This window comes from Pseudophryne corroboree, chromosome 2 (assembly GCF_028390025.1).
Source record: "Pseudophryne corroboree isolate aPseCor3 chromosome 2, aPseCor3.hap2, whole genome shotgun sequence".
NCBI classification, from domain to species: domain Eukaryota; kingdom Metazoa; phylum Chordata; class Amphibia; order Anura; family Myobatrachidae; genus Pseudophryne; species Pseudophryne corroboree.
The window spans coordinates 592513888-592540759 of NC_086445.1; the positions used below are offsets into that span (position 1 = coordinate 592513888).

The following is a 26872-nucleotide window of genomic DNA, read 5'->3' on the forward strand; positions in this document are numbered from 1 at the left end:
TCTGTCAAAAGTGGTGTCATCTTTTCATATGAACCAACCTATTGTGGTGCCTGTGGCTACTCGTGACTTGGAGGATTCCGAGTTACTGGATGTGGTCAGGGCTTTGACGGTTTATGTAGCCAGAACGGCTAGAGTCAGGAAAACGGAGTCACTGTTTATCCTGTATGCATCCAACAAGCTGGGTGCTCCTGCTTCAAAGCAAACTATTGCTCGCTGGATCTGTAACACGATTCAGCAGGCTCATTCTGCGGCTGGATTGCCGCTGCCAAAATCAGTTAAAGCCCATTCCACTAGGAAGGTGGGCTCTTCTTGGACGGCTGCCCGAGGGGTCTCGGCATTACAACTATGCCGAGCTGCTACTTGGTCAGGTTCAAATACCTTTGCAAAGTTCTACAAGTTTGATACCCTGGCTGAGGAGGACCTATTGTTTGCTCAATCGGTGCTGCAGAGTCAGCCGCACTCTCCCGCCCGTTTGGGAGCTTTGGTATAATCCCCATGGTCTTTACGGAGTCCCCAGCATCCACTAGGACGTTAGAGAAAATAAGATTTTACTTACCGGTAAATCTATTTCTCGTAGTCCGTAGTGGATGCTGGGCGCCCGTCCCAGGTGCGGACTTTTTTCTGCAATACTTGTATATAGTTATTGCCGCAATAAGGGCTATGTTATTGTTGCATCAGGGTTGAACTGATGCTCTGTTGTTCATACTGTTGACTGGGTAAGTTTATCACAAGTTATACGGTGTGATTGGTGTGGCTGGTATGAGTCTTGCCCTGGATTTCCAAAATCCTTTCCTTGTACGGTCAGCTCTTCCGGGCACAGTTTCTCTAACTGAGGTCTGGAGGAGGGACATAGAGGGAGGAGCCAGAGCAAACCAGAATCTAAATTCTTTCTTGAAGTGCCCATGTCTCCTGCGGAGCCCGTCTATTCCCCATGGTCCTTACGGAGTCCCCAGCATCCACTACGGACTACGAGAAATAGATTTACCGGTAAGTAAAATCTTTTTTTTTTCTCTTAGCGGGCGTGTAAATAGTTTTTCCCCTGCAGCTACCACTGTGAGGGTGCAAAACGGAACAATTCAATTATTGCTCCATTCAGGTTCTCATTAGCTGCATGAGTTAAATTTATTTTTGCTGTTTCCTGAGAAGGCGAGAAGAAATAGTCTGTGATTTGTGCTCGCATACGGGAGTTTGTGCACACCAGCCAGGACTTTAAATGGGATTGCCCGCTATTTGTGGTTAAACCCAGTCTATTTGGGCACTTAAAAAGTAATGGGCATGCGATCAGAGCAACAATTGAATTAGTAATAGTAATGGGCTCACAAAAAAATTAAATCTCCATCTTATCCAAGTGTGTATTATTAGATAATTGACTATTTTTGGATAACACTCTTTCTGTAACACTGCTCTTCATGTATATTTTATGTTGGATTTCCCCCAAAATTTAGATCTCCCTGTTACCTATTTGCAGACCTCTTTTGTTAGGAGGAGGAGAAGGAGGAGCAAAGCCTCTTCCTTCTCTAAAGACCAAGCCTGGGTTGGTCATACATCTGGTTTAAGGTGTGTAATTTGGCACCAAAATTAGCAAGAATAGTGGTAAAGCCATTCAGTTTATGCATTTATATACCTTCAATCATGAGGAAGAATGTTTGGCTTTCATAATCTAGTACAAGATGCCTGACCTATTCCTCAGTATCACTATCTATTAACCAGTAAAGGTGAAGTTCTACCGTACTACAGTGACGTGCGGTGGGGTGAGGCAGAGCCTTTCCTTTCATACTAACGTATATGCCAGGGGTTTGATTATATAAAGTATATGAAAATACAAAGAATATATTAGAAATATCTTCTTTGCATTATTCAAATCATTTTTGTAGTCAAAACTCCTGTAGTAAAAAGTCTATGGCAGGTGAGGCAGTGCCGCTCCTACCTATTTTTTTCTGCAGGTCTCTGATCAAAACTCTCCAAATTTCCAGGAGTATATACTGCTGCACCTGTGTATAATGCCCACATGCACCCTTTGTCTCATGTTTTGTGTGTAAATCTGGCTCTGGTACTAGCCAGTGCCTTCTGAGCCATTTACCTCACCACACGTCCCTGAGTTCTACGGTGTACCAGCCAAAGCTCTAATGAGGGGGCTCAAAAGTAATAAAAAAAATCTCTTATACTCGCATGAAATGACCAGAGCACGTAAACAATAATGCACAATGAAAATTAATAAACCTTTATAAAATAACTTTTAATATTATATAAGAGGTCTCTGACACAATTTTAAAGGTACATATTCCGTGCTGTTAATTTTTTGTTGTCTCACAGATTTAATATGTTCTGTAATGGTGGTGTATGTGTGTGTATTTATCTATTGTATTTATTTATTCCATTCAGGTTTTGGTTTTTTAAGTTCCTGATTTTGGTGGGAATCACCGTTGGGGCATTCTTTATACCTAGTGGAGTATTTACTACAGGTAACTTCTGATTTACTTTTCCTGATGGCATCCTCTCCCCTTGTGTTTGCTTGTATTACTCATTCCCCTCTTTATGGCGGTCAGTGTGTCACATCCTCTTCAGCCACCTGTTCTTTTTTTATATACAAGCTGCTACATATCTGCTTGATAGCTACCCATAACAATTAATCGTCAGCCCATTGACTAATCATACAAGCCTTTTACCTACATACTGTACTTATCAACCCATATATAGTGGCAAATGCTCAATTAGCTTAGTGATATCACTCAGGTGCTTGCAAGGGAGGGGTATTTCTGAGCAAGAAAAAAAGGCATTTTGTTTCCCCCAGCACCCTGAATGATACCAGTAACCAGATTTAAATCCTACTAAATATTAGAATTCAGAGATCTTGGTTACATATATTTGCGCAAATGTATGAATAAGCCCCCAAGCCTCGTCAAGGCCTCTGTCTATTGGGGGTCCCCAGGGCAGCACACCAGTGAAAAAACTATAGTGTTAATAGATTAGTGTTAGGAAGGCGAAGCTATATACAGAAAGTGATACAAAAATAATGAGATGTAATTAAAAAAATAGTGTTAATAAAGAAATTAGTAAGTGATAAGTGTTAATAGAATGTAATGGTATGCCACACTAGAGCCATCCAGTCCGGCCAATCCATGGGCACCGCACCCCACACCTCCGTTACCCCAATCTGGGTCTATGATTAACCAGCAAAGAGCCACATGATAATGGCTCCTTACTTGCATATATCTAAAAGAGCTACTCACTTTGGAGCAACCCCATAATGCTCTATATGGCATATCAGGACCGACATCTCCTCCTAATGCAAGATCCTCTCTGCCTCTCACAACAGACCTATATAGTGGCAGATGCTCAATTAGCTTAGTGATATCACTCAGGTGCTTGCAAGGGAGGTTTGGGGTGCGGTGCCCCTGGATTGGCCGGGCTGGCTCAAATGTGGCATACCATTACATTCTATTAACACTTATCACTTACTAATTTCTTTACTAACACTATTTTCTCTAACGTCCTAGAGGATGCTGGGTACTCCGTAAGGACCATGGGGAATAGACTGGCTCCGCAGAAGATAGGGCACTTTAAGAAAGCTTTGGATTCTGGGTGTGCACTGGCTCCTCTCTCTATGTCCCTCCTCCAGACCTCAGTTTTACACTGTGCCCAGAGGATGAAGGGCGCACTGCAGGGAGCTCTCTTGAGTTCTTTGCTACAGAAAGCATTTTTGTTTGGATTTTTACTTTTTCACAGGGAGCACTGCTGGCAACAGGCTCCCTGCATCGAGGGACTGAGGAGAGAGGGGCAGACCTACTTAACTGATAGGATCTGCTTCCTCTGCAACTGGACACCATTAGCTTCAGAGGGGGTGAACACAGGTTCGTCCTGGGCGTCCACCCCCGGAGTCACGCCGCCGTTCTCCTCACAGAGCCAGAAGAACAGAAGCAAGAAGACGTCTCAGGCGGCAGAAGCCTTCAGCTTCACAGAGGTAACGCACAGCATTGCAGTTGTGCGTCATTGCTCCACATCACCGCACACACTCCGGTCACTGTATGGGTGTAGGGCGCAGGGGGGGGGGGGCGCCCTGGGCAGCAATAATAACACCTCTTAGATGGCAAATAGGTATATACATGTACAGCTGGGCCCCCGCCATTTTGCACGATTTTGAGCGGAACAGAAGCCCGCCGCCGAGGGGGCGGGGCTTCTCCCTCAGCACTCACCAGCGCCATTTCTCTCTCCACAGAACGCTGAGAGGAAGCTTCCCGGACTCTCCCCTGCTTACACACGGTGAAGGGAGTTTAAAAAGAGAGAGGGGGGGGGGCACATAATTGGCGGATAAAGTATAATACAGCGCTGCTGGGGAAAAGCATTCTGTGTTGGTCTCCAGGTTGTTGCGCTGGGGTGTGTGCTGGCATACTCTCTCTCTGTCTCGTCTCTCCAAAGGGCCTTTCAGGGGATACTGTCTTCAGAAAAAAGTTTCCCTGGGTGTGTGCAGTGTGTCGGTACGTGTGTGTCGACATGTTTGATGAGGAAGGCTCGCTTAATGTGGAGGGGGAGTGCTTGAATGTCAGGTCGCCGTCGGCAACGCCGACACCGGACTAGATGTATATGCTGAATGTCTTGAATGCAAATGTAAATCTCCTGCATAAAAGATTAGACAAGGCTGAAGCTAGGGATCAGTCAGGTAGCCAGTCCGTGCCTGTCCCTGTGGTGCCAGGACCTTCAGGGTCTCAAAAGCGCCCCATATCCCAGGTCGCTGACACAGATACTGACTCTATTATCGACTATGAGGATGCAAAATTACAGCCGAAGGTGGCAAAAGGTATTAGGTACATGATAATTGCCATAAAAGAGGTTTTGCATATCACGGAGGAACGGGGGTCCCTGACACGAGGGTTCACATGTATAAAGGGAAAAAGCCTGAGGTCACGTTTCTGTCCTCATTTGAGCTAAGCGAATTATGCGAAAAGGCTTGGGAATCTCCGGATAGGAGACTCCATGTTCCCAAAAGGATTCTCATGGCGTATCCTTTTCCACAGAAGTATCGGATACGATGGGAATCTGCGCCTAAAGTAGACAAGGCGCTGACACGCTTATCCAAGAAGGTGGCACTGCCTTCTCCGGGTACTGCTTCCCTCAAGGATCCTGCTGATCGCAAGCAGGAAATTACCATGAAGCACATTTACACACATTCAGGAACTATCGTTAGGCCGGCCATGGCGTCGGCCTGGGTTTGTAGTGCTGTCGTGGCATGGGCAGACTCCTTATCTACGGAGATGGACACCTTAGATAGGGATACCATTCTAATGACCATGGAGCATATCAGAGATATGAGGGATGCTCAGAGAGACATTTGTTTACTAAGCTCTAGAATAAACGCTATGTCTATTTCTGCTAGGCGGCTCTTGTGGACCCGACAGTGGACGGGAGATGCCGACTCAAAGCGGCATATGGAGTCATTGCCTTACAAGGGGGAGGAGTTGTTTGGAGAAGGCCTCTCGGACCTAGTCTCTACTGCTTCGGCCGGTAAATCGAATTTTTTACCTTATGTTCCCCCGCAGCATTCTAAGAAGGTACCACATTATCAAATGCAGTCCTTTCGTTCCAATAAAAACAAGAAGGTACGAGGATCGTCCTTCGTTGCCAGAGGTAAAGGCAAGGAAAAAAAGCTGCACTCAGCTAGTTCCCAGGAGCAGAAGTCCTCCCCTACTTCCGCAAAGTCCACAGCATGACGCTGGGGCTTTCCGGGGGGGGGGGGGGTCAGATCAAGTGGGGGCACGTCTTCGTCTTTTCAGCCACGTCTGGGTTCAATCACAGGTGGATCCCTGGGCAATAGCGATTGTTTCCCAGGGATACAGACTGGAATTCGAAGACATGCCCCCTCGCCGGTTTTTCAAATCGGCTCTGCCGGCTTCCCCGTCAGAGAGGGAGCTAGTGTTAGCAGCAATTCACAAATTGTACATTCAACAGGTGATAATCAAGGTTCCTCATCTCCAGCATGGAGAGGGTTATTATTCATCCCTGTTTGTAGTACCGAAACCGGACGGTTCGGTCAGACCCATTCTAAAGCTAAAATCCCTGAACCTGTACTTGAAGAGGTTCAAGTTTAAAATGGAATCGCTCAGAATGGTCATCGCCAGCCTGGAGGGAGGGGATTGGATGGTGTCCCTGGATATAAAGGATGCGTACCTTCATGTTCCGATGTTGCCCCCTCACCAGGCGTTTCTGAGGTTTGCAGTACAGGATTGTCACTACCAATATCAGACGTTGCCGTTTGGTCTTTCCACGGCCCCGAGAATTTTCACCAAGGTAATGGCGGAAATGATGGTGCTCCTGCGCAAGCAGGGAGTCACAATTATCCCGTACTTGGACGATCTCCTTTATAAAGGCGAGATCTCGGGAGAAGTTGCTGGACAGCGTGTCTCTGTCCGTGAAGACGTTGCAGATGCACGGCTGGATTCTCAATTTACCGAAATCCCAGCTAGTACCTGCAACGCGTCTGACCTTTTTGGGCCTGATTCTAGACACAGACCAAAAAAAGAGTTTTTCTGCCGGTGGAGAAGGCTCAGGAGCTCATAGCCCTGGTCAGGAACCTTTTAAAGCCGAAAAAGGTTTCGGTGCATCATTGCACAAAGGTACTGGGGAAGATGGTGGCTTCATACGAGGCTATCCCCTTCGGCGGGTTCCATGCGAGGACTTTCCAATGGGACCTATTAGACAAATGGTCCGGGTCCCATCTACATATGCAGAAACGGATTACCCTGTCTCCCAGGGCCAGGGTATCTCTCCTGTGGTGGCTGCACAGTGCTCACCTCCTAGAGGGTCGCAGGTTTGGCATTCAGGACTGGATCCTGGTGACCACGGACGCGAGCCTCCGAGGTTGGGGGGCTGTCGCACTGGGAAGAAATTTCCAAGGTCTCTGGTCAAGCCTAGAGACTTGTCTCCACATCAGTGTCCTGGAGTTAAGGGCCATTTACAACGCCTTACGCCAGGCGGAGGAGTGGCTTCAGAACAAACCGGTTCTGATTCAGTCGGACAATATCACGGCAGTGGCTCATGTAAACTGCCAAGGCGGCACAAGGAGCAGAGTGGCCATGGCAGAGGCGACCAGGATTCTGCGCTGGGCGGAAGGCCATGTAAGCGCACTATCAGCAGTGTTCATCCCGGGGGTGGACAACTGGGAGGCGGACTTCCTCAGCAGGCACGACCTGCATCCGGGAGAGTGGGGACTTCATCAAGTAGTCTTCACACAGATCGTGGATCGGTGGGGACTGCCTCAAATAGACATGATGGCGTCCCGTCTCAACAAAAAGCTAAAGAGGTATTGCGTCAGGTCAAGAGACCATCAGGCGGTAGCGGTAGACGCTCTGGTGACACCATGGGTGTTCAGATCGGTCTATGTGTTTCCTCCTCTGCCTCTCATACCCAAGGTGTTGAGATTAATAAGACTAAGAAGGGTCAGAACAATTCTCATTGTTCCAGATTGGCCAAGGAGGACTTGGTATCCGGATCTGCAAGAGTTGCTCACAGAAGATCCGTGGCCTCTTCCTCTAAGGCAGGACCTGCTGCAGCAGGGGCCCTGTCTGTTCCAAGACTTACCGCGGCTGCGTTTGATGGCATGGCGGTTGAACGCCGGATCCTAGCTGAAAAAGGGATTCCGGAGGAGGTCATTCCTACCCTGATCAAGGTTAGGAAGGATGTGACATCGAAACATTATCACTGTATATGGCGGAAATATGTTTCTTGGTGTGAGGCCAGAGCTGCTCCTACAGAGGAGTTCCATTTGGGCCGTCTGCTTCACTTCCTTCAAACGGGAGTGAATTTGGGCCTAAAATTAGGGTCCATAAAGGTCCAAATTTCGGCCTTATCCATTTTCTTTCAAAGAGAATTGGCTTCTCTTCCTGAAGTACAGACTTTTGTGAAGGGAGTGCTGCATATTCAGCCTCCCTTTGTTCCTCCGGTGGCGCCTTGGGATCTTAACGTGGTATTAAGTTTCCTCAAGTCACCTTGGTTTGAACCACTCAAAACAGTGGAGTTGAAATACCTCACTTGGAAAGTGGTCATGTTGTTGGCCTTAGCTTCTGCAAGGCGTGTTTCGGAATTAGCGGCTTTATCATATAAAAGCCCATACCTGATTTTTCACGTGGATAGGGCAGAGTTGAGGACTCGTCCTCAATTTCTGCCCAAGGTGGTCTCATCTTTTCATATGAACCAACCTATTGTCGTGCCTGTGGCTACACGGGACTTGGAGGACTCCGAGTCCCTGGATGTGGTCAGGGCTTTGAAGATTTACGTGACCAGAACAGCTAGGATCAGGAAGACTGAAGCTCTGTTTGTTCTGTATGCGGCCAACAAGGTTGGCGCTCCTGCTTCAAAGCAGACAATTGCTCGCTGGATCTGTAACACGATTCAGCAGGCGCATTCTACGGCAGGATTGCCATTGCCTAAATCGGTTAAGGCCCATTCCACTAGGAAGGTGGGCTCTTCTTGGGCGGCTGCCCGAGGGGTCTCGGCACTACAACTGTGCCGAGCTGCTACTTGGTCGGGGTCAAACACCTTTGCAAAGTTCTATAAGTTTGATACCCTGGCTGAGGAGGACCTCCTGTTTGCTCAATCGGTGCTGCAGAGTCATCCGCACTCTCCCGCCCGTTTGGGAGCTTTGGTATAATCCCCATGGTCCTTACGGAGTCCCCAGCATCCTCTAGGACGTTAGAGAAAATAGGATTTTACTTACCGGTAAATCTATTTCTCGTAGTCCGTAGAGGATGCTGGGCGCCCGTCCCAAGTGCGGACTTCTTCTGCAAGACTTGTATATAGTTATTGCTTACATAAGGGTTACGTTATAGTTGGTCGGTCTTGAACTGAGGCTATGTTACTTGTTCATACTGTTAACTGGGTAGTTTATCACAAGCTATACGGTGTGATTGGTGTGGCTGGTATGAATCTCGCCCTTAGGTTACATAAATCCTTTCCTCGTACTGTTCATATCCTCTGGGCACAGTTTCTCTAACTGAGGTCTGGAGGAGGGACATAGAGGGAGGAGCCAGTGCACACCCAGAATCCAAAGCTTTCTTAAAGTGCCCTATCTCCTGCGGAGCCCGTCTATTCCCCATGGTCCTTACGGAGTCCCCAGCATCCTCTACGGACTACGAGAAATATATTTACCGGTAAGTAAAATCCTATTTTCTCTTGCGTCCTAGAGGATGCTGGGATCCATATGAGTACCATGGGGTATAGACGGGTCCACCAGGAGCCATTGGCACTTTAGGAGTTTGAGAGTGTGGGCTGGCTCCTCCCTCTATGCCCCTCCTACCAGACTCCGTTTAGAAAATGTTCCCGGAGGAGCCAGTCACAGCTAGGGGAGCTCTCCAGAGTTTCCTTAGTAAAGTTTAGTTTTAGAGTTTATTATTTTACAGGGAGGCTGCTGGCAACAGCCTCCCTGCATCGAGGGACTATGGGGGGGAGCAGTGTCTGCCCTGCAGGGTCTGAGCCACTGTCTCCGCTGACTAGACACTGAGCTGCAGAGGGGATAGATCGTTCCCCACTGCAGGGGATCGCTCACCCCAGCAGCATGCCGCCACCCCCTTACAGAGCTGAAGATTGTGGCGAGTGAGTCACCGAACCCCCTAGCAAGCGGGGGGGGGGCGGTGTGAAGATAGTGCGGCGCTGTGAGGGGCGCCCTGAGCCAGCGCCTATATCCTACACTGGTCACGCAGCCTGTCCCCGGATCTCAGCCAGCATCAATCCTCAGGCCAGTATAATCCTGTGAAAAGCGGGAAGATAGCGCCATTTTGGGGGCGGAACATCTCCTCGGAGCGGACCCAGCAGCGTTTCAGCGCCATTTTCCTGCCTGCACAGCGCTGGCAGTGAAGAGCAAGTCCGTCCACAGCAACTCCAGCTATCTATCACTGTACCAGTGGGTTGTAGAAGGGGGGGGGGGGGGGACTGCAAATCGACTGTGTAACCTATTAAGGTGCACAGTCAACGCTGACAAGGGGTCTCCCTTTATATTAAAAGCGCTGTGTGTGGGTTGGCTCCAATCTGTGTGTCTCTCTTGCCATTCTTGGGGGTGAAACTCTGTCTGCCCTCCCGTGTGTGTGTGTGTGTGTGTGTGTGTGTGTGTGTGTGTATATAGAGTGTCTGTGGTCGCCATTAAGCAATGTCCAGGGACTCTGTGTCATATGCTGCAGAGGATACGTCCTTTCAGGATGATCCCATTCCATGTAATCAGGATTGCACTGGTTTAGCACAGATTCCAGCAAGGGAGCCTGAGTGGTTATCCTCTATCAAATCTATGATTTCTCAGATTTCTAATAGGGTTGCACAAATGAATCTGCAACTCAGGCTTTACAGAACTCTATGGCAGTATGGCCCAGTTCTGGTACATCAGGGCTCCCCGCTGTATATTCCCATAAACGTGCTCTTGCTCAGATCATGCAGGATGATACCGATACGGACTCTGATACTACAGACGGTGGATGTGTTGTGGGGGGCTGCATCCCTTGCAAAAGGGGTGCAGTTGATGATAGAGGCTATTAGGGATGTGTTAAATATTGCTGATACAACACCTGAGCGGGTTGAGGAGGCTTACTTCACTGAAAATAAGAAAGCCTTGCTAACCTTCCCTGCGTCAAAGGAATTAAATGCTATATTTGAAAAGGCTTGGGAAAACTCGGATAAAAAATTCCAGTTACCAAAAAGGGTTCTGGTAGTGTTTCCTTTCCCAGTAGAGGATAGGAAAAATAGGGAAAACCCGCCTATTGTTGACGCGTCAGTATCCAGAATACTCTCAAAAAAGGTGTTTTTACCTGTTCCAGGATCTACCGCCTTGAAAGACCCGGGTGATTGTAAAATCCAAGTACACGGCTTCTGGGGCAATACTACGTCCCACTATTGCCAGTGCTTGGATTGCCAAAGCTATAGTAAAGTGGTCAGGCACGTTACTTGAGGATTTGGATACTATGGAGAAATGTGATGTTGAATTGTTTTTACGTAACATTCAGGATTCGGCAGGATCTCTGGTAGAATACATGAAGGACCTGGGTTCCATGGCTGCAGGGATTTCCTCCATGTCAGTATCAGCTCGTCGAGGGCTGTGGTTGCGCCAATGGTCTGCTGACGCGGAATCCAGGAGAAGTGTGGAGACCCTACCCTACACAGGTCAGGCTCTCTTTGGGGAAGCGTTAGATGCGTGGATCTCCACGGCTACGGCTGGTAAGTCACCCTTTCTTCCCTCAGCTACACCTGCTCCGAAGAAACCCTTTTCTTCAGTTACGTCACAGTCCTATCGGTCTAACAAGCCCAGAAATGCAAAGCCGTCCAAATCCTTCTTTCGGGGAGGTCGGCCCAAGTTCATGCAGCTGCATGTTCCCAGGAACAGAAACTTGCTTCAGGTACACCAAAGTCCTCCGCATGACGGTGGACTGCACGCCTCGGAGGTGGGGCCGGTGGGAGCGAGACTCAGACATTTCAGTCATGTCTGGTTGTCCTCCGGCCTGGACCCATGGGTGCAAGATATTGTGTCCCAGGGGTACAGGCTGGAATTACAAAATCTCCCTCGTTACCGATTTTTCAAATCAGGCTTGCCAGCTCTGCTTGCAGCCTGGACTGTCCTGCAGGATGCCATCCAGAAGTTGGTGGAGGCACAGGACATTGTGCCAGTACCACCTCACATGCAGAACAAAGGTTACTATTCAAACCTTTTCATAGTACCGAAACCGGATGGTTCGTCAGGCCCATTCTGAACTTAAAATCACTAAACCCCTTTCTGAACAAGTTCAAAATGGAGTCCCTAAGGGCGGTGATATCAGGTCTGGAGGAGTGCGAATTTCTAGTATCCCTGGATATCAAGGATGCGTACCTCCACATTCCGATTTGGCTGCAGCATCAAGCTGAGAATGCTGATTTATATACAGGAATGAAAGCTATACCTTAAACACACCTTAAATACACTTTACCATGGAGCCGCTGCGGCCGCTATACTTAATACACACTCTACGTACTTTTTACGCTATTAGCGTAAAGAGTCCCGTACTGCGTACGGACTTTGCGTACAAACGCCGCGCTGACGGTACAAGGTACACACAGCGCGTACACGCCCAATAAATACACTTTAAACCTTATACAGCAATGCGATACTAATACACTTTAAACCTTAGCAGGGAAAGAAAGACATGACACCAGTCTGTAGTTAAACCACTGGGTTCCGACACCACAGCGTATTATTGCTGAAAGGTGGTTACAATACAAACAATACAATACAACAGAATAATGGCTACATTCAATGGTACATACGTGATTGGATTCGCCGCGCTACCCGGTCCGGTCCTCGGTCATCTAATAGATAACTTTGTGAGTCTTGTGTCTGACCAGGCCTGCAGCAGGCTCTCTTTATACAATTCATCCAAAACTTAACACAATGGACACTGTAATCTCTTTGTCCATTGGACACAGGGATGGTCATTTACAGTACAGGAGAGGTCTGAATAGGTGGGCGATGTCTGTTCCAACTGCTCTTGTGGGTGATCTCCTCTGGATTCCCGCCGCATACATAATGTACAGTAAATACAGTTTATATCTATATTCTGCTCCTGCACATAACTATCCGCAGGAACATGCGATCTTCCACAAACCAACACCGGAATGTTACCCTTAAAATACCCTACAGCTGGATACCAAACACCACCTTATAACCTTGTTCTGTCCCCTCCTATCCTGTAAAGGTGAATCCCTTTGTTCTGAAACCATTTAAACTGCTGTAACTTGCTGCTGTAGTGCAGGGAGGCTATGTGTAAAATGTGCACTATTTGGATTAAATATGTAATGTGTTTTGATGGCTTTTCCATGCGTTCACAAACTCTACCGTAAATACTCATACCACGCGCTAATACACAGGTCCGCGGGAGCGACCATATGCAGATTGCGAATATGCGCACGTACGGCAGAGCAAGTACGCGCACGGAGGCCATCTGTGTGTAGTTTGTACGTAATGTATGTACTGCAATATTTTTTGACTTTGACAAAGCTTATCTGCGATTTGCACTGTTGGACTGTCACTTTCAGTTCCAGGCCCTCCCATTCGGTCTCTCCACAGCACTGAGGGTATTCACCAAGGTGATGGCAAAAGTGATGATTCTCCCCTGCAGACAGGGGGTGAACATAATTCCGTATCTGGATGATTTGCTGATAAAGGCATCGTCCAAGGAGAAGCTGTTACGGTCCATAACACTCACGACTCAGCTTCTCAGAAAACATGGTTGGATTCTGAATCTTCCAAAGTCACATTTGGAACCAACCAGAAGGTTGTCCTTTCTGGGAATGATCCTCGACACGGAAGTGCAGAGGGTGTTTCTCCCAGTGGAAACGGTGTTGGTGAAACGATGATCCGGGATGTCTTGAAGCCAGCCCGGGTGTCAATTCATCAGTGCATTCGCCTTCTGGGGAAGATGGTGGCCTTGTACGAGGCTCTGCAGTACAGGAGGTTTCACGCTCGGTCCTTCCGACTGGATCTCCTAGACAAGTGGTCGGGATCCCATCTACACATGCACCAGAGAAGTCGTCTGTCACCAAAGGCCAGGATTTCACTCCTCTGGTGGCTGCAATTATCTCACCTTCTGGAGGGCCGCAGGTTCGGTATTCAGGACTGGATCTTTCTAACCACGGATGCAAGTGTCCGGGGCTGGGGCGCAGTCACTCAAGTGGTCAAGTCTGGAAGCTGGCCTGCCGATAAACATTCTGGAACTAAGAGCCGTCTACAACGGTCTCCTCCAAGCGGCCCATCTTCTGAGAAATCGGACCATTCAAGGGAAGTCGGACAATGTGACAACAGTGGCTTACATAAACCGACAGGGCGGAACGAAGAGCAGAACTGTGATGGCAGAGGTAACAAGAATCATCCTCTGGGCAGAAAAGCATGCGTTGGCGCTGTCCGCAATCTTCATTCCGGGAGTAGACAACTGGGAAGCGGACTTCCTCAGCAGACACGATCTCCATCCAGGGGAGTGGGTTCTCCATCTGGGGGGGTTCAGGGAGGTAACAGATCTTTGGGGCGTACTCCAGATCGACATAATGGCCTCTCGTCTCAACAAGAAGCTTCTGTGATATTGTTCCAAGTTGAGGGATCTGCAAGCCGTGGCGGAGGACGCCCTAGTGACTCCGTGGGTGTTGCAGTCGGTGTATGTGTTTCCTCCACTTCCACTCATCCCAAGAGTTCTAAAGCTCATAAGGAGAACAAAGGTTCAAGCGATCCTCATTGCTGCAGACTGGCCAAGAAGGCCTTGCAGTAGATCCAGAAGATCCACGTAGCAAGAAGAGCTGAGGCCTCTTCCTCTTTGGGAGGATCTGCTGTAGCAGGGGCCGTTCGCCTATCAAGACTTACCATGGCTACGTTTGATGGCATGGAGGTTGAACGCCTAATACTAGCTCAGAAGGGCATTCCGAACAAGGTTATTCTTACCCTGATACAGGCTAGGAAAGGAGTAACGTCTAAACATTACCATCGAATTTGGAAAAAATATGTATCTTGGTGTGAGTCCAAGAAATTTCCTGCGGTGGAGTTTCAACTGGGACGGTTTCTCCTCTTCTTACAATCTGGTGTGGATATGGGCCTAAAGTTGGGATCTGTGAAGGTCCAGATTTCGGCCCTATCCGTTTTCTTCCAAAAACAATTGGCTGCCCTCCCTGAGGTTCAGACCTTTTTGAAGGGAGTTCTGCTCATCCAACCTCCCTTTGTACCGCCTACGGTGCCTTGGGACCTTAACGTGGTGTTGCAGTTCCTCCAATTGGACTACATGAGGTTGAAGTTAAATTTCTTACGTGGAAGGCTGTCACTTTGTTGGCTTTAGCTTCTGCTAGACGTGTGTCGAAGTTGGGGGCTTTATCGTGTAAAAGCCCATACTTCCACGAAGATAGAGCTGAGCTCCGGACACGTCAGCAGTTTCTTCCGAAGGTTGTGTCGGCATTTCATATCAACCAACCTATTGTGGTGCCAGTGGCTACTGACTCCTCAATTTCATCAAAGTCCTTGGCTATTGTATGGGCTCTGAAAATGTATGTGAAGAGGACTCTGTTTGTCCTGTATGATCCCAAGAAAATTGGGTGTCCTGCTTCTAAGCAGACGATATCTCGCTGGATCATGTTCACTATCCAGCATGCATATTCTACGGCAGGCTTGACGTGTCCTACGTCTGTCAAGGCCCACTCTACTCGTAAGGTGGGGTCTTCCTGGGTGGCTGCCCGGGGTGTCTCTGCGACTTTGCCAAGCAGCAACTTGGTCTGGGTCGAACACGTTTGCAAAGTTCTACAAGTTTGATACTTTGGCCTCTGATAAACTGAAGTCAATCAGTCCTGCAGGAGCCTCCGCGCTCTCCCTCCCGTTCTGGGAGTTTTGGTACATCCCCATGGTACTAATATGGACCCCAGCATCCTCTAGGACGTAAGAGAAAATAGGATTTTGGTTACCTACCGGTAAATCCTTTTCTCGTAGTCCGTAGAGGATGCTGGGCGCCCGCCCAGTGCTTCATTTTCTGGTTCAGTACAACTTTGTTTTTAGTTAAGTACTGCGTTGTTTACTTGGTAAGTAATGTTCTCAGCGGTTGCTGAGTTTTCAAGCTAGGTTAGCTTGATGTGCCTTGTATGTGTGAGCTGGTATGAATCTCGCCACTATCTGTGTTAAATCCTTCTCTCGAAGATGTCCGTCTCCTCGGGCACAGTTTCTAGACTGAGTCTGATAGGAGGGGCATAGAGGGAGGAGCCAGCCCACACTCTCAAACTCTTAAAGTGCCAATGGCTCCTAGTGGACCTGTCTATACCCCATGGTACTAATATGGACACTAGCATCCTCTACGGCAGAAATTCTCAAACTCGGTCCTCGGGAGCCCACACAGTGCATGTTTTGCAGGTAACCCAGCAGGTGCACAGGTGTATTAATTACTCACTGACACATTTTAAAAGGTCCACAGGTGGAGCTAATTATTTCACTTGCGATTCTGTGAGGAGACCTGCAAAACATGCACTGTGTGGGCCTCCGAGGACCGAGTTTGAGAACCTCTGCTCTACGGACCACGAGAAAAGGATTTACCGGTAGGTAACCAAAATCCTATTTTTTTTTTAATCTTCTTTTTTTTTTTTTATATTACATCTCATTATTTTTGTATCACTTTCTGTATATAGCTTCGGCTTCCTAACACTAATCTATTAACACTATAGTTTTTTCACTGGTGTGCTGCCCTGGCCTTTCTGGCTTATGCTGATTTTTGGGGTGTCGAACCCTGCACTTAGATATAGCAATAAGGACCCCCAATATACAGAGAGTCCTTGACGAGGCTTGGGGCTTATTCATACATTTGCGCAAATATATGCAACCAAGATCTCTGAATTCTAATATTTTGTAGGATTTAAAGTAGAGATGAGCGGGTTCGGTTCCTCGGGATCCGAACCCCCCCCCCCTTCCCCCCCTCCTCCCCGAACTTCACCCATTTTACACGGTACCGAGGCAGCCTCCCGCCTTGCTCGGTTAACCAGAACGCGCCTGAACGTCATCATCCCGCTGTCGGATTCTCGCAAGATTCGTATTCTATATAAGGAGCCGCATGTCGCCGCCATTTTCACTCGTGCTTTGGAGATTGAACGGAGAGGACATGGCTGCGTTCTCTCCCTGAAAAGCTCCGTAATCTGTGCTCAGTGTGCTGAAAATATCTGTGCTCAGTGTGCTGCAAATAATCTGTGCTCAGTGTGCTGAAAATATCTACATTCTCTGCCTGAAAATGCTCCATATCTGTGCTCAGTGTGCTGCAAATATCATCAGTGTGCTGCATTGTGGGGACTGGGGACTGGGGACCACCAGTATATAATAATATATACTTGGTCACAGTTACACCGCTCTGTACTGATATATACAATAATATATATACTTTTCTATAGCTTCTATACTGCTTGTCAGGACACATGGGTCACAGTTACACCGCTCTGTACTGATATATACAATAATATATATACTTTTCTATAGCTTCTATACTGCTTGTCAGGACACATGGGTCACAGTTACACCACTCTGTACTGATATATACAATATATATACTTTTCTATAGCTTCTAGTATTACAGTGCAGCATTTTGGTGACCAACAGTATACATATATAGTACAGTACAGTAGGCCATTGCTATTGATATATTACTAACATATAATTCCACACATTAAAAAATGGAGAACAAAAATGTGGATGGTAAAATAGGGAAAGATCAAGATCCACTTCCACCTCGTGCTGAAGCTACTGCCACTAGTCATGGCCGAGACGATGATATGCCATCAACGTCGTCTGCCAAGGACGATGCCCAATGTCATAGTAGAGAGCATGTAAAATCCAAAAAACAAAAGTTCAGTAAAATGACCCAAAAATCAAAATTAAAAGCGTCTGATGAGAAGCGTAAACTTGCCAATATGCCATTTATGACACGGAGTGGCAAGGAACGGCTGAGGCCTATGTTCATGGCTAGTGGTTCAGCTTCACATGAGGATGAAAGCACTCATCCTCCCGCTAGAAAAATGAAAAGACTTAAGCTGGCAAAAGCACAGCAAAGAACTGTACGTTCTTCTAAATCACAAATCCCCAAGGAGAGTCCAATTGTGTCAGTTGCGATGCCTGACCTTCCCAACACTGGACGGGAGGAGGTGGCGCCTTCCACCATTTGCACGCCCCCTGCAAGTGCTGGAAGGAGCACCCGCAGTCCAGTTCCTGATAGTCAAATTGAAGATGTCACTGTTGAAGTACACCAGGATGAGGATATGGGTGTTGCTGGCGCTGAGGAGGAAATTGACAAGGAGGATTCTGATGGTGAGGTGGTTTGTTTAAGTCAGGCACCCGGGGACGAATATGGCCATTGACATGCCTGGTCAAATTACAAAAAAAAATCACCTCTTCGGTGTGGAATTATTTTAACAGAAATGCGGACAACAGGTGTCAAGCCGTGTGTTGCCTTTGTCAAGCTGTAATAAGTAGGGGTAAGGACGTTAACCACCTAGGAACATCCTCCCTTATACATCACCTGGAGCGCATTCATCAGAAGTCATTGACAAGTTCAAAAACTTTGGGTGACAGCGGAAGCAGTCCACTGACAACTAAATCCCTTCCTCTTGTAACCAAGCTCCTGCAAACCACACCACCAACTCCCTCGGTGTCAATTTCCTCCTTAGACAGGAAAGCCAATAGTCCTGCAGGCCATGTCACTGGCAAGTCTGACGAGTTCTCTCCTGCCTGGGATTCCTCCGATGCATCCTTGAGTGTAACGCCTACTGCTGCTGGCGCTGCTGTTGCTGCTGGGAGTCGATCATCATCCCAGAGGGGAAGTCGGAAGACCACTTGTACTACTTCCAGTAAGCAATTGACTGTCCAACAGTCCTTTGCGAGGAAGATGAAATATCACAGCAGTCATCCTGCTGAAAAGCGGATAACTCAGGTCTTGGCAGCTGCGGTGGTGTTAAACGTGTGTCTGGTAATGCACAGGGAATTAGAGAATTGCATAAGGTACTGTGTCCCCGGTACCAAATACCATCTAGGTTCCATTTCTCTAGGCAGGCGATACAGAGAATGTACACAGACATCAGAAAAAGAGCCACCAGTGTCCTAAAAAATGCAGTTGTACCCAATGTCCACTTAACCACGGACATGTGGGCAAGTGGAGCAGGGCAGACTCAGGACTATATGACTGTGACAGCCCACTGGGTAGATGTATTGCCTCCCGCAGCAAGAACAGCAGCGGCGGCACCAGTAGCAGCATCTCGCAAACGCCAACTCATTCCTAGGTAGGCTACGCTTTGTATCACCGCTTTCCATAAGAGGCACACAGCTGACAACCTCTTACGGAAACTGAGGAACATCATCGCAGAATGGCTTACCCCAATTGGACTCTCCTGGGGATTTGTGACATCGGACAACGCCACCAATATTGTGCGTGCATTACATGTGGGCAAATTCCAGCACGTCCCATGTTTTGCACATACATTGAATTTGGTGGTGCAGAATTTAAAAAAAAAACGACAGGGGCGTGCAAGAGATGCTGTCGGTGGCCCGAAGAATTGCGGGCCACTTTCGGCATTCAGCCACCGTGTGCCGAAGACTGGAGCACCAGCAAACAGTCCTGAACCTGCCCTGTCATCATCTGAAGCAAGAGGTGGTAACGAGGTGGAATTCAACCCTCTATATGCTTCAGAGGATGGAGGAGCAGCAAAAGGCCATTCAAGCCTATACATCTACCTACGATATAGGCAAGGGAGGGGGAATGCACCTGACTCAAGCGCAGTGGAGAATGATTTCAACGTTGTGCAAGGTTCTGCAACCCTTTGAACTTGCCACACGTGAAGTCAGTTCAGACACTGCCAGCCTGTGTCAGGTCATTCCCCTCATCAGTCTTTTGCAGAAGAAGCTGGAGAGATTGAAGGAGGAGCTAAAACAGAGCGATTCCGCTAGGCATGTGGGACTTGTGGATGGGGCCCTTAATTCGCTTAACCAGGATTCACGGGTGGTCAATCTGTTGAAATCAGAGCACTACATTTTGGCCACCGTGCTCGATCCTAGGTTTAAAGCCTACATTGTATCTCTCTTTCCGGCAGACACAAGTCTGCAGATGTTCAAAGACCTGCTGGTGAGACACTTGTCAAGTCAAGCGGAACGTGACCCGCCAACAGCTCCTCCTTCACATTCTCCAGCAACTGGGGCTGCGAGGAAAAGGCTAAGAATTCCGAGCCCACCCGCTGGCGGTGATGCAGGGCAGCCTGGAGCGAGTGCTGACATCTGGTCCGGACTGAAGGACCTGCCAACGATTACTGACATGTCGTCTACTGTCACTGCATATGATTCTCTCACCATTGAAAGAATGGTGGAGGATTATATGAGTGACCGCATCCAAGTAGGCACGTCAGACAGTCCGTACGTATACTGGCAGGAAAAAGAGGCAATTTGGAGGCCCTTGCACAAACTGGCTTTATTTTACCTAAGTTGCCCCCGTTCCAGTGTGTACTCCGAAAGAGTGTTTAGTGCAGCCGGTCACCTTGTCAGCAATCGGCGTACGAGGTTACTTCCAGAAAATGTGGAGAAGATGATGTTCATCAAAATGAATTATAATCAATTCCTCCGTGGAGACATTCACCAGCAATTGCCTCCAGAAAGTACACAGGGACCTGAGATGGTGGATTCCATTGGGGACGAATGAATAATCTGTGAGGAGGGGGATGTACACAGTGAAAGGGGTGAGGAATCGGATGATGAGGAGGAGGTGGACATCTTGCCTCTGTAGAGCCAGTTTGTGCAAGGAGAGATTGATTTCTTCTTTTTTGGTGGGGGCCCAAACCAACCAGTCATTTCAGCAACAGTCGGGTGGCAGACCCTGTCACTGAAATTATGGGTTTGTTAAAGTGTGCATGTCCTGTTTATACAAAATAAGGGTAGGTGGGAGGGCCCAAGGACAATTCCATCTTGCACCTCTTTTTTATTTTTTTATTTTTTATTTATCTCTGCATCATGTAATGTTTGGGGCTAATTTTTTGAAGTGCCATCCTGTCTAACACTGCAGTGCCACTCCTAGATGGGCCAGGTGTTTGTGCTGGCCACTTGGGTCGCTTAGCTTAGTCATCCAGCGACCTTGGTGCAAATTTTAGGACTAAAAATAATATTGTGAGGTGTGAGGTGTTCAGAATAGACTGGAAATGAGTGGAAATTATGGTTATTGAGGTTAATAATACTATGGGATCAAAATTACCCCCAAATCTATGATTTAAGCTGTTTTTTAGGGGTTTTTGAAAAAAAAAACACCCGAATCCAAAACACACCCGAATCCGACAAAAAATTTCAGGGAGGTTTTGCCAAAACGTGTCCGAATCCAAAACACAGCCGCGGAACCGAATCTAAAACCAAAACCCGAAAAATGTCCGGTGCACATCTCTAATTTACAGCTGGTTACTGGTATCATTCAGGGTGCTGGGGGAAACAAAATGCCTTTTTTTTTTTTCTTACCCACCCATGCTGATCTTCTCAATTGTGTTAATTCGTCCCATACAGTGTGGTATTATTTTGGCATGGTTGGTGGTTTCCTATTCATCATTGTGCAGCTCATCCTGATTATTGACCTTGCCCACTCTTGGAGTGAGGCCTGGCTCCAGCGGGCTGAAGATGGCAACACCAAGTGCTGGTATGCTGGTAAGGCTGGAACTTTCTATTAAATTACATGGCATGAGCATGGGGGTTGATCAAAAGGTTAACTGTTAATTTGCAGAAACAGTGATAAAATAAGTTTTCTAATGGCCAGATATATTAATAGCAAATTGACCTATAATTGACAGACAGCCTTCCCAATCTTCTAAAACAAAACTACTGATATTGCTGAAATTTTTTTAGCATTGTGTGTCTACACTGTTTCAATGTGGTATGCATATATTCAAATTCCCCTTTTGAAATGCATGGTACATGCTCTATCTATGGATTTTTCTATTGTTAACTAGTGTAACATTAAAGCACACTCCCCGTTGTGTGTTTTTTAATTTATTTTATTTTATTATACATATATTTGTTTAAAAGGAGTTCCTATTTTGTTTCTATGTTCTTAGAGCCGTTAAGCAGCATTTACTGATGCCCGGTCCCCTCCCCCTTCATTAGAGAGTCTTTAAGTTAATTAATTTTTTGATTCTCTGTTTATGCTCAGTACAGGTTGAGTATCCCATATCCAAATATTCCGAAATACGGAATATTCCGAAATACGGACTTTTTTGACTGAGAGTGAGATAGTGAAAACTTTGTTTTTTGATGGCTCAATGTACACAAACTTTGTTTGATACACAAAGTTATTAAAGATATTGTATTAAATGACCTTCAGGCTGTGTGTATAAGGTGTATATGATACAAATGAATTGTGTGAATGTAGACACACTTTGTTTAATGCACAAAGTTACAAAAAATATTGGCTAAAATGACCTTCAGGCTGTGTGTATAAGGTGTATATGTAACATAATGCATTCAGTGCTTAGATTTAGGTCCCATCACCATGATATCTCATTATGGTATGCAATTATTCCAAAATACGGAAAAATCCGATAACCAAAATACCTCTGGTCCCAAGCATTTTGGATAAGGGATACTCAACCTGTATTATGAGCTTACAACCATTTCCTTACTATAATTGCAGTGGAAACTTTCAATATTGAGCATAATCAATCTTAAAATTAATTAACCACTTATTCACACACTCTGTATCAACTAAATAGCTTTTACACAAGTTTTTAAAATTGGGACAAATCAAATGTTTTTTTTTTTTTTTTTTTTAATGATAGTTTCTACTAATTTTTAATGGAAAGGTTGGAAAATTGACCTCACACTTCCCTTGTTATATGTATGAAAGAATATATTACACTTTCTGTAATCATTTGTGTCTGACTGTTAATTGGTCATGGAATAATAATAATAATTATTTTTTTTCTTTTACAATGTCTCTAGGTCTCCTGATATGTACAGTGCTACTCTATGCTGCCTCAATCACGGCTATTGTTTTCCTATATATTTACTACACCAAACCAGATAATTGTGCCCCCAACAAAGTGTTTATTAGTTTGAACCTGATATTCTGTGTCATTATTTCTATAGTATCAATTCTACCCAAAGTCCAGGTAAGAAACTCCTAGTAAGTAGACATTATTAGTAATGTTTGGCATGGAATCCTGAACAATGTGTGACAAGAGTTAGTATAGCAGACAAGTCTAGAATCTTGATTAAATAAATGGCTAGCATTTATACAGTCGTCAGTTCTGGCAAAAAGCTGATTGTCCATCATTATGTGTTTTGTATGCTGTGCAAGACCGGAGAGGGTGCATAGATCTATGTAAATTTAAATAATACGCACCCACAGTGTCTGAAGTGGGCCTTTAATATGGAGGTTTTCTATATTGCCCCCTGTTTTCCCCACTGCACTTGAAGTTGGACATGTGCTATATAATAATTGGATCTCTGACATGTACAGTGGGAGGCAAGGCACCTCGCCCCCCCCCCTCACTACTAATAGCTTCCACTGCCATGATGGTGATGAGACAAGAAGGGAACCCTACAGTGCTGACACTGGGATGGTGGGACTCAGTGTATGCCGGGTCCAAATTACTGGTACGGTATGAGTTTAAGAATACGGTAGGCAGAAGATCAGTGGGACATCAGGATGGGAGGCCTACCAGCTATTGAGGAGGTCACCAGTAGGGGTGAGACAGAAGGTGCAGTAGTGCAATTCATTCTTACAACTGTCACAAACCTTCCATGCACATTATGTGAGAGGAAACAAACAGCCTGTATGTGTGACAGCCAGCCAGCAAGATTAAGGAAATAACTACTGCGTGGGATATTAAGACAGGATGCTCTCACTTGTTTTACTTGTGTCCCATAGAGGTGGGAGTAAAAATGTAAACCATTCCATTGAGGTACATTGTCCTGCTGTATGTTCCAATAATGTACAGAACTTGAGCACTTGTTTAAAATGGTGATCAGTAAATGCATTTAAGATCTTTAACTGTGCATGTATCAAATGTGGAACAGATCAAAAATACTTCAAGCATCCATTATAGTTTACATTTGTTGACGTGTATGATGGCAGGTGCCAATTCGATATCCATATCACTGCTATATCCATTCCCCCCCTTCACCACCACCTATAGCAAGTGCAATTATTCAAATAGAGCAGTGTATAATAATTGTGATTGTCTGTTTTCAGCCATTGTATACAGCCTATTTTTCATTCATTGATACTTCAATAGGCCTTTTTTTGCCCTCTGTTATAGGAGGTTCAACCACACTCTGGATTATTACAGGCATCTGTTATAACCCTGTATACCATGTTCGTCACTTGGTCTGCTATGGCGAATGTTCCTGGTAAGTGTGTGTATATGTGTGTATCTATCTATCTATCTATCTATCTATCTATCTATCTATCTATCTATCTACTTAATGATATCATTCAGGTGCTCGATGGAGAGGGGTATTTCTAAGCAAGAAAAAAAGAGAGACATTGTTTCCCCCAGCACCCTGAATGATAACAGTAACCAGATATAAATCCCACATAATATTAGAATTCAGAGATCTTGGTTACACATATTTGCGCAAATGTGTGACTAAGCCCCAAAGCGCCATCAAGGTGTCTCTGCATATTTGGGGTCCCTAGCGCTATATCTAGGTGCAGGGTGTGGCACCCCAAAACACCAGCATAAGCCAGAAAGCCCAGGGCAGCATACCAGTGAAAAAAACTATAGTGTTAATAAATTAGTATTTAGGAAGCCGAAGCTATAGAGAAGGTGATACAAAAATGAAATGTAATTAAAATAGAGAAATAGTGTTAAAAAAATGAATAAGTGAAAAGTGTTAATAGAATGTAAAGGTATGCCACACTAAAGCCATCCAGCTCAGCCAGTCCAGAGGCACCACACCTCACACCTCCATTAGCCCAATCTGGGTCTATGATTAACCAGCAAGGAGCCACATGATAATGGCTCCTTACTACAATATGTCTAAGCTAAGCGCTACCTACCTTGGAGCAACCCCATAATGCTCCATGTGGCATGTCAGGGCCTGCACCTCCTCCTAATGCAGGAACCTCTCTGCCTCTCACAACAGACATATATAATGGTAGATGCTCAATCAGCTTAATGATATCATTCAGGTGCTCGAAAGGGAGGGATATATCGAAGTAAGAAAAAAAGAGAGACATTGTTTTCCCCAGCACCCTGAATGATAACGGCAACAAGATATAAATCCCACATAATATTAGAATTCAGAGATCTTGGTTACACATATTTGTGCAAATGTGTGACTAAGCCCCAAAGCCGCATCAAGGCGTCTCTGTATATTTGGGGTATCTTATAGCTTTTAAAGGTACACTAGTCACCTGACACTGGCTGATAAATTACTAAGGAGCAGCTGACACAGGTTTAGAACAATTGAGCTTACATAGGGGTGCATGAAAAAGCTTGTGGCCACAGTTAATAGGAGTTAACCAAAGATTAACCCTGCAATATACAAACAAAAATAAAACCACAGCACTCGCCACCCCAGAAGCGGGGTGCAATGTCTGCACTCACCACTCATAGGGTGGGGTGCATGTAGCCCATGGTGACTAGTGTACCTTTAAAAGCCATAAGATATGTGGCAGGTACACATTAAACCTAGTGGGCAAAATTGCAGTTATATTATGTGTGATACAGTTGCCAGGTTTTAATTTTTAAGACTCCGTGACAGTGTAGGACCTGCAAGAAGGTGGGGTACCTTGGCGAGCGGTTTGCGTGCATTGGGCAATTCACTAACTAAACCCCCAACATTTATTTATTGATGTTGTGAGGATAAGCGAGCTTGCTATGGTGAGTGCTGAATTTTCTGTTTGTATGTGTATGTGTGTGTGTGTGTATATATATATATATATATATATATAGAAAAACACAGATTCCCAAGTGCGCTAATAATGTAATGTAATTACACAATTCTTCCAGCGTTTATTTCATCCGAAAATGTGGACTGGAGGATGTTTAGATCTGGGGACCTGTAACAGACACCCCTCACCAAAAAGTCACCCAAACAAGAGGCCAACAGGCCAATTAATAAAAAGTTATTTTAATAACATATGATTAAACATATGAATTTTAGTACACAATATAAAATTATATCAATAAAACACAGCCACAACCAACATGTTTGTAAGATGGATTCTAGATACTCCCTCACCTTTTTCAAGGTGCGAGCTCGTTGGTGTTTTATTTTGAGAACGTAACTTGTATAAGGAAGCTCCTCTCACAGAGATTCTGCAGTCTCTCCCCAGGCAATCGAGATTGCCTGGGGAGAGACTGCAGAATCTCTGTGAGAGGAGCTTCCTTATACAAGTTAAGTTCTGCCATATAAATCCATCGAGAGTGAATTAGCCTTTTTTCTTATATGCGTTACCCCTGATGAAGTCGATAAGACGAAACGCGTTGGGTTTGTCAGTCAGAAAATCGCACCCTAGTTTGTGAAGATACTCACTTCGAGCTCGCACCTTGAAAAAGGTGAGGGAGTATCTAGAATCCATCTTACAAACATGTTGGTTGTGGCTGTGTTTTATTGATATATGAATTTTAGTACACAATATAAAATTATATCAATAAAACACAGCCACAACCAACATGTTTGTAAGATGGATACTAGATACTCCCTCACCTTTTTCAAGGTGCGAGCTCGAAGGGAGTATCTTCACAAACTAGGGTGCGATTTTCTGACTGACAAACCAACGCGTTTCGTCTTATCGACTTCATCAGGGGTAACGCATATAAGAAAAAAGGCTAATTCACTCTCGATGGATTTATATGGCAGAACTTAACTTGTATAAGGAAGCTCCTCTCACAGAGATTCTGCAGTCTCTCCCCAGGCAATCTCGATTGCCTGGGGAGAGACTGCAGAATCTCTGTGAGAGGAGCATCCTTATACAAGTTACGTTCTCAAAATAAAACACCAACGAGCTCGCACCTTGAAAAAGGTGAGGGAGTATCTAGAATCCATCTTACAAACATGTTGGTTGTGGCTGTGTTTTATTGATATAATTTTATATTGTGTACTAAAATTCATATGTTTAATCATATGTTATTAAAATAACTTTTTATTAATTGGCCTGTTGGCCTCTTGTTTGGGTGACTTTTTGGTGAGGGGTGTCTGTTACAGGTCCCCAGATCTAAACATCCTCCAGTCCACATTTTCGGATTAAATAAACGCTGGAAGAATTGTGTAATTACATTACATTATTAGCGCACTTGGGAATCTGTGTTTTTCTTTGTATGTTTCTGAGGTCTCCCAACAAAGACCTATCCCAGTGTGTCGCTCCCGAGTTGGCGCAAGATAAAGATACTTCTGTGTTTTTATATATAT

At 45.8% G+C, this 26872-nt stretch overlaps 1 protein-coding gene across 1 annotated transcript in view; it reads left to right on the forward strand.

Moving 5' to 3' along the window:
• Nucleotides 1-26872, forward strand: part of SERINC2 (serine incorporator 2) — a 127212-nt gene that overhangs the window by 88961 nt on the left and 11379 nt on the right. Inside the window, exons 4-7 of the mRNA XM_063954606.1 lie at nucleotides 2383-2462; nucleotides 21023-21160; nucleotides 22451-22620; nucleotides 23773-23863. Of these exons, the coding sequence (XP_063810676.1) occupies nucleotides 2383-2462; nucleotides 21023-21160; nucleotides 22451-22620; nucleotides 23773-23863 (479 nt within the window). The remainder of the gene's footprint in view (nucleotides 1-2382; nucleotides 2463-21022; nucleotides 21161-22450; nucleotides 22621-23772; nucleotides 23864-26872) is intronic.